Here is an 8,673-nt window from a genome sequence, read left to right on the forward strand (position 1 = left end):
TATGAGATCTAGAAAACAATTTGTAGATTATCGCCTTCTTATAATATTAAACCTCATGATTAATAAGATGAGTTTATTTCCATTTATATAATTCTTTAATTCATTTCAACATTTTATAGCTCTTCGGATATAAATTTGTATTTATTTTCTGTTAATGTTTTCACAATTGTTTCATTTCTTGGCAATCTATTATAAACAGAAGTATTTGGCTTTTTTTCTTTCAAGTGTCACAGAATGTCCTTGAATTAGGGTATGTAGCTGAAACTGGTCTTAAACTACTGACATTTCCATCTCCTCCCAAGTACAAGGAATACAGACGTGAGTTACCATGCTGGATATTGTAGGCTCAGTTTTCTTATCCAATATATTTTATTACAACTTATTAACCAAGCATATGTCACTTATAACCAAAACAATAGGGAAAGAGGATTAAGGAACACAATAACAAAACCGTAAGGATATCAGTTCCAAGGAACGATTCTCCTGGCACAATCTGCAGGATTTCTTCTGTTGGAACCTGGAGTAACCAGAACCCAGAACCTCAGCAGGAGCCGGAGCCCCGAAGCCTTCCCTCGAGTGGTTCTCTCTAGGAGTGTCTCGAAGTGCAGCGATGAACAGCCAAAACTATCCCAAGTCTCCAAAGGCCCCGCCTCCAGTTCTGGGCTCATTTATATATCTCCTCCCAGAGTCTGTTCACGGGATCTTTTCAGCTGGCAACAATCAAGCTCCCCACATGAGGTGGTCAGTCTTCTAGTGGATTAACCTCACCTGTCCTTTCACAAGACTGTTCATCATCCCACACTTGGGATCCTAAAAAACAGGTTTATCTCTCCTTCAGGATATACATAGAATATTTTCCTAACCTCATTTTTGTATTTTTCATTGTTAGTTTATGGAAGTATAATAGATTTTCTAAGACAAGTTCTCACCACATAACCCAGGTTAGCCTTGAGGTCGCTATACAGATCAGGCTGGCCTCTGTCTGTCAGTTGTTTTGCCTCAGTTTCCCTAGTACTGTGATTATAGCTGTGCATCATCATGCCTGGCTATATGATACTTTTCTAACTTAATTTCTATTTTCTGTCTGTCCTGCTGTCTTTCTGTTGTCTGGGTCATTTCTGATCCTGCCTTACCTACCCAAGTAGGCATCCTAAGTCAGACCTCCTGTGAATCCAGCCTATGCCAGCTACGCAGAGATAATATGGGGTCTATGCTACGTTCTGTATCTAAAAGAGACCGGGAGCCTTATGGGTGAAATTGAGGCCTAGGAAGCCAGAAGGCTGAGCAGATATCCACTCTAGTTCAGCCTACTGGTGAGCTCAAAGGTGGGTTATGAGAGTCTTGTCTCGATTCATTTTACTGAAGGCATTTAATTTTTATTCATTTTATAATGAAGACCCTGGGACTTCACAAGTTTTAGATGAGGAGACATCAGCTTTGGGCAATTATCACTGCCCGTGGCTTTAGGAGGAACAGCTGTGTCCCATTGCCTCCTGTTAGTATGCCTGCTGGGAAACTGTTCTTGAAGTCTGCAAAGGAGGAAAGGTTCTGCAAGGAAGAGTCAGACGTAACCTTCAGGGTGAGAGTGAGTGGTGTAGCAGACAGGTTTGATTCACACCCACCCAGGTGAAAAGGAGCAACCCTCAGTAATTACTTGGCTTGGAAATATTTGAGAGAAATTATAGTTGAGTTCCAAGGATTCATACCTGCCTGCGTGGAGCGCTAGTGTTTCTGTGCACCATATGGGTGAGGAACTCAATGTCTGCAGTGATCCACGGGCAAGGCGTTATGCTGTGGTTTGCAGAATTTAGCAGAAAAAGCAGTGTCTGTAAGTATTATTTCAACTTTCTTAAAACTGAAAAACTAGACTAAAGCTGATGACTTTTCTTCCTTGTCTGGACATGCTGAAGTACAGTTTTCCTAAATTAAATTAGGGACCCTCATGTTTAGAAAACTTACTTTCTTTGTTGTCCATTGATATTTTATTCATGGCTTCTTTACCTTCCTAACAGAGCAACTTATTTAGGTAAAATCTTGAAGATATCTTAGAACTGTTTTTTAAAAAAATAGTTTAATATAATTTTTTAGCCAAATTATGTTTTGCAGGAAGAAAAGAGGAAGGTAGAGAAATCGGGGAGGGAGGGAGGGAGGGAGGTGGTAGAGAGGGAGGGAGAGACAGTAATCTATTGCAGATTGTAGGTCTGTTTTCTCTAGATTCCTCACCTCAACCCCCTCCCCCTGCTCCCAGCCCTTGGGTCAGAATGGGGGAAAAAACAAAAGAGCCCTTATTTCCCTACCCAGGGAAAGCGTCTGTGCGGCTCTGGATGTTTTGCCAGGCTGTGGTGCTGCTTGGTCAATTTCTGGCCTCTTTATTGCATTTCTACACAATCATTTTCTCTTATTTGTCCACATTGCACCTTCCTCTCATAGACACAAAAATCCTTCCGTGTGCTGTCCTGGCTCTATCCTTCTGTGTGGACAGTATAGTGCATGCATCCAATCAATCTGGTTTGCTTGACATCCAAAGTTATTTAGTTACGCAGTTAAACATGTTGCCCAGTTAGCTCTTTTCTTCTTTGTTTCTCTCGCTCCCTCTCCTTCCCTTCCCCCCTTCCTTCCCACCCCCTCTCTCGCTCTCCCCCTCCTTCCCCTCCCCCCCTGCACTTCTGAGGATTGGATGTAGTGCCTTGTACACAATAGGGTAAGAACTGAGCTATGTACCTAGTGCCCTTTGTTTCTTCTTATTCTGAGTCAGGGCCTTGCTAAGCTTGCCAGGCTGCTCTTGTGAGTGCTATGCCTATACCGCAGGCTCCAAGGGCGCTGGGATCACAGGTGTGCATCATCAGCCCAGCCCTCATAGCTTTAGATTAAGAACATGTGTTTAATCACGAATGCTTCTCTACGTCAGTCATTCAAAGGTAATAGTTTTAAAATTTATTTATTTATTCATTCAATTTACATCCCAATTATAGCCCCTTCCCTCCTCTTCATCCACCCCCTTCCCTTATTCCTCAAAAAGAGCACCCCTCCACCAACCCACCCCAGCTCATCAAGTTGCATTAGGGCTGAGGGTATCCTTTTATCCTTTTCCCCTGTGGCCTGCCGAGGCATCCCACCAGGAGGAAATGATCAAAAAGCAGGCAACAGAGTCCAAGATAGAGTCAGCTCCTGCTCCGCTTACTAGGGGACCTACATGAAGCCTGAGCTACCCATCTGCTACATCTGTCGAGGGCATATAGGTCCAGTCTATGTATGGTCCTTGATTGGTGATTCAGTCTCCGCAAGCCACTCTGGACCCTGGTTAGTTGGCTCTGTGGCCTTCCGGTGGCGCTCCTGTCACCTCCAGGTCCTTTCTATTCATCCCCCCCACTTTTTCACTCCACCCCCTGTGCTTGACCCAATGTTTGGCTGTGAGTGTCAGCACCCATTTTAATCTGCTGCTGGTGGAGCCTCTCAGAGGACAGTTATGCTAGGCTTCTGCCTGTGAGCATAGCAGAGTATTTTCTTTTTTTTCTTTACTTTTATTTATTTTTTTCTTTTTAAAATTTTTTTTATTTATTCTTGTTACATCTCAATGGTTATCCCATCCCTTGTATCCTCCCATTCTTCCCTCCCTCCCATTTCCCCCTTATTCCCCTCTCCTATGACTGTGACTGAGGGGGATTACCTCCCCCTGTATATGTTCATAGGGTATCAAGTCTCTTCTTGGTAACCTAGCAGAGTATTTTCAATGGTGTCAGGGGTTGGCTCTTTTCTACGGAGTGGGTTTCAGGTTGGGGCAGGCATTCGTTAGACATTCTCTCAATCTCTGCTCTATCTGTATCCCTGCACTACTTGTAGGCAGGGTAAATTTTGGGTTGATTTTTCTTTGTGTGTGGGTTGGTTTCCCCCTCCCTCCACTAGGAGTCCTGTCTAGTGTTCTCTACAGTCTCCATGACACCTGAATCTAGGAGCCTCAGCTAGAGTCACCCCTGTGTCCTTCCAGAAGAAGTCCTGTCTTAGGTCTTCAGCTTGTCACAGAGATGCCACCATCCATGGTTTTTATTCCCTCTTTTGGTCCTCTGTCCTCCCTTCCCCATGCTCCCTGGGTGTGTTCTCCACCCCCCCCCCCCATTTCTCTCTATGCTCCCACTCCTCTTGTTATCTTTCTCCAACCACTCCTGCTGTCTATTCTATTTCCCCTTCTGAGCAAGACTTAAGCATCCTCTCATGGGCTGTCCAAAGGTAATATTTTTAAGTTACATAAACTAAGGCGTTTCAGTGGGATCTGATCAATATTTTATATTTGTAAGTTATGGTTATATTATTTTGCATTCCACTTTTTTCAAGTTATTCTTATTTCTCTAAGTCTATGTAATTATAATTTTCTAAACCCAACATCCCTCATATAGACATGCACATAAGCAATTCATTAATCTGAGATTGTTTAGGTTAATATCGATACACATGCTTCTGACTTTCCTTTATTAGAGATACGTTTGGAAGGGACCCCTTCTTCATGTAGGCTGAGTGTTGAGAAGAATAACTTCCAAGGAAATATAATTATGCAGAGGGTTTCCAGGTAAAGAACATGAAACTCAATGTTTTTATAAGCAAGAGAATGAAAGCATCCCCTTCGACTTCATTGCTTTGGTGGGCAGTAATTTCCATCTGTGTTGGTGAATACTAATAGGTAGTTTTTAATCTTTTCTCAGGAAACCCTATAAGCATCACCCCAAAAAGAATCCAGCCTCATGGAGAAAGACCAGGACGAAACCCTGAGGGCCAGACTCCTCTACGAGGAAGTCTGCTTGGCAGCTCAGCGGCTTGATTTTTTCCTTCAAAAAGAAAATGCTCACAAAGAGGTGTTCAAGCCACACATCCTGGCTCTCAGAGAGATGGTTCAGCAAGCCTGCATTAAACTTATGTTCCTGCATCCGGTGGTTTATGGTAGGAAGGCAGAAGAGCTCTTATGGAGGAAAATCTACTCGGATGTTGTCATGCTGCTCATGAGGACCAATAGGAAACAAGTGGACACTTTCCAACACTGGGCGGGGCCCCTGCAGGCTCACTTGAAGGCTGGCCTCAAGTTCTACGAGCATCTCTTCCTGTTCCTTCAGGGCCACTATGAGCTGAGGTTACAGGGCTACATAGACTGGCCTCACAGTGCCGTCCATTTGATTGGCTGTAAGAAAGTGGGACCCACGTCAACAGAAGAGGCTTCATGGGCCCGCATGGCCTGTCATCGCTGTCTACTCTACCTGGGAGATTTGTTCCGCTATCAGCATGAGTTCCTAGACCTGGCCACCAAGAGCCTGGCTGAGAGATGCTACTACAGAGCCTTGTCAGTGGCCCCGCATATGGGAATGCCCTTCAACCAACTGGGCGCTCTCGTGGGGAGCAAGTATTATGACCTTGAAGCTACATACTATTATCAGCGTTGCCTCCATTCTGAAGTGCCTTTTAAAGGAGCAGCGTGGAACCTCAAAAGGCTCTATGATCATGCAGGAAAGAGGTACAGCTGTTTGAAGAGGTACCAGGGAAGGAAACTGTCCCATAGCCAGAGACAGTGTTGGGACAACAAACGGCTTCTGGTTAGTTTCCTCTACCTTCAGAGCCTCCTGCAGCCTAAGAGAAAATTCAAAGCTGCAAGGCTGATAGCCTTGTGCCAACTGGTTCTGGAGGACTTCCGTCTCTGTCTTTCCTATCGGCCGTATCAATCTGGCCTGTCCCAGGCTCCCACGGAAGACAAGCCTCCTAAGGGCTACCTGTTTCTCCCGGATTTCCTCATCTTCCACATGGTGGTTCTTTGCCTCATGAACGTGCACAGTCTGAGAAAGTCAGGCTCGAAACAGCAAAAGCCGGCTGTCGTCTTCACCTTGACGCTTTTCTCGTATCTAGTCCAGCACGTGAACGCACGAATCCAGGCTGAGCTGCAGAAGAGGAAGTTGACTCCGGAAGAGGTTTCTCCCGGTGGTGCTTGCTGGGAGAAAGAGCCTGGAAAGGCATATCCAGATTTTCCATCTCCTGGCCTCCAGAACAGCAACTCTCAGAAAAGCCACAGGTGGTCTGGTATTTCTGGAGAGAGTGAGGCCAGTTTTCACTCCTGCTGTGACTCAGATGAGACGGAAGAAGAGGAAAACTCATCCTTGAGTTCCCGGGTCCAATCGGACGCCAGCAGTGAAACATCCCAGTCAGATGGAACCGACGAAGAAGGTAGTGGCTCTTTGAGTTCAGATGCAATTCAGAAAAGTGGAGGTACATCCAAACCTAAAGCTTCTTGTTCTAGAAAGAAGCTGAAGGCCTATGTAGCCCCAGGCAGCTTCCTTGATCTCTTGAAAACAACCATTTCTTCTAGCCTGCAGGCTCCTTTGGGCCAAAAACTCCAAGGGAATCATGGCTTGTCCTTGGCTCCTGTTGTTAGTCACAATGTTCCGACACATCAGACTGAGCCAAACCCTTCTGTCAGCAATTCTCTGGGCACCGAAGGTGAGATGAGCAGCTTTCCTGAGACAGAGTTCCACATAGGTTCCTCTTGGGAGCAGAAACCCTCCATTGGCCAGAACAATCTCCGGACCACTCAATGGAAACTGGACATTCTTTCTGCAGAGGGACTGTTGCCTACCATCAAGGTGATCCTGAGCTGGCTCCGCAGCAATCACAGCCTCCTCTTGTCACACTGGAGGAGTGTCTTTAGCTTGTGGGACCACCTCTGTGTGCTGCTGAACCTGCTGCCCTCAGTGGGAGACCTTCAGCATCCAGGCCTCGGCCTGTCTCACCATCTCCAGGACTTGCTGCAGAGCTGCCAGTGGCCACAGTCCCCCACGTACCTTCAGCTCCCGGAAGACATTGCCCTGTTCCAGCAGTGTCCTTCTAAGGCGTCCCAGGATAGTGCAGGCATAGGACAGGATCCGCCTCCACTCACTAGCCTGGAGGAAGTCATTGTGCGTATCTGTTTCCTCAGAAGTTTTGGTCACTTTGCCACCAGACTCCCGGGACAGTTTTTGAGGTTTGATTCCAAGCTGCGTGTCTTTGTGAGCAGTACCGTTGAGAGGTCAGAAAATGCATCTCAGCAGCTTCCAAGAGCGACGGCAAGAATCAGGTTTTCCAAAGACATAGTCCAGCTCTGGCTTCAGCGTGAAGTGGCGTTGCTCGAGAAGACCCTCCGAGGCCCCCAGACTCGGTCAGTGTTGACCCCTTACCTGTTCCCTGACCCCAGGGCCCTCTGTGAACATCTTTCAGTCATACAGAAACTAGCCACGAGTGCTAAGTTTTTTCTTATCATACCCAAGATTGTGGTCGACACACTGTACATCCTAAAATGGGAAGACCACAGGGCCTTGGCAGCCATCACTTTTCTAGAGGATGAGCTAAAGAGGAGGAACCAGTATATTCTCTGCCAGTCCTTTGTGTCCAAAAGGTTGGTGAGGCCCAGGATGACTAGACCAGACTCTGATGCCTGGGACCTCTACAATATTCTTGAGTTCTGCAAAAGTCTGCTGGACTCATCCAGACCAGGGATACTGGAGCCCAGCAGCATGGTGACTATCATTACTGGCGTCTGTTTGGAACACCCTAGAAATTTCTCATACCCATTGCAGTTGGTGCTGGGGATGGCAACTGAAGCTGGTGTGGAAATCAAGAACGTCCTGCGTTTCCACAAAGAATGGAAGGTGATTAGTTGACACGATCGCTCACATTTTCCCGGTCCTTGTCCTTTAGTGCTCGTCACTCAGATTCAGTGTGTATCTCTCTCATAAGCCCCAAACACGGAGGCAGGCACCGTGTACATGAGTATTTATGTCAACCAGTAAGTAGAACTGTAATGTGCCAGCTCGCAGAGGCCTTCCTGTTTCCTTCTTGGCCGTCTTAGCTCTGTATTATGCTTCCTCTGGGGGAAAAAAAGATCTCAAGATTAAGTCATTGTTTAGTGATTTTATGGCAAAGCACCAAATTCGAACATCACTTCTGTGTCTGAATACAGCTTTAAGGACTTTCTGTGATTTACTTAGCTCTGTTTTGTGACATGCAATGTTTATGTATACTGTTTTAATTTGGTGGGGCCAGCTCTATTATTGAAGGTGTGCCTCTACTACTTATGAAACTCAATAAATATAAAGCTAAACTTTCACAATGATGGTGATGAGTTTTATTGACATTCCTGGTCATGGAATAGCTTCCAGGATTGGCAGATTCTATTCTGCTTTGGGTAAGTTGGGAATACACATCACACACAATGATTTTAAGCCTTTTAACCCACATCTGCTGAAACATTTTCAACTTTTGTTGCTGTGGAATTGTCCCTTGCCTTTTCCTGGCTCCACGGTATCTTTTGGGAGCTGTTCTCAATCTCCTGTTTCCCTTGGAATCCAGGAAACAACTTGGGTATTCTCCCAGGATCCCCCATTATGGAGGTCATCCTGCCCTCTTTGTCTTATGGGCCTCAGCCTCAGTCAGTTGTTCTCCTCGTGTGCAGAGAAGGCTCATCCTTAACCTTACCCATCATTCCTTGGTTCTTAGATTTCTCTGTAGTTCAATATCTTAATCACCCTTCTGTTTTTTTCCCCCATCTCAAGTTTTAAACTGCTTTGCTATTTTATTATATTCATCAGACAGTTTTTTTTTTTAGCAAATTAGAAGAAAAACTCAAATGTTTTACCCTAACCTTACCACTTCTGATATTTTATTTATTCT

The 8,673-nt window shown here is 45.5% G+C and overlaps 1 protein-coding gene across 12 annotated transcripts in view; it reads left to right on the forward strand.

Annotated features, from left to right (window-relative positions):
* Positions 1–8,113, forward strand: part of LOC311609705 (nonsense-mediated mRNA decay factor SMG5-like) — a 111,605-nt gene extending 103,492 nt beyond the window's left edge. For 9 of the 12 annotated variants that reach the window (XM_084803000.1, XM_084803010.1, XM_084803009.1 and 6 more), the window contains one exon: positions 4,695–8,113. In XM_084803000.1, coding sequence (XP_084659126.1) covers positions 4,734–7,664 — 2,931 coding nt within the window. In that variant the 5' untranslated portion in view covers positions 4,695–4,733 and the 3' untranslated portion in view covers positions 7,665–8,113. Of the gene's footprint in view, positions 1–1,142; positions 1,326–1,465; positions 1,829–4,694 lie in introns of those variants that run through there. The other 3 variants (XM_084803005.1, XM_084803006.1, XM_084803008.1) reach the window with 3 other exon arrangements.
* The last annotated feature ends 560 nt before the right edge of the window (positions 8,114–8,673 follow it).

The sequence above is a fragment of the Acomys minous genome (genome assembly GCF_964271855.1).
Source record: "Acomys minous genome assembly, chromosome: 12".
In the NCBI taxonomy this organism is placed as follows: domain Eukaryota; kingdom Metazoa; phylum Chordata; class Mammalia; order Rodentia; family Muridae; genus Acomys; species Acomys minous.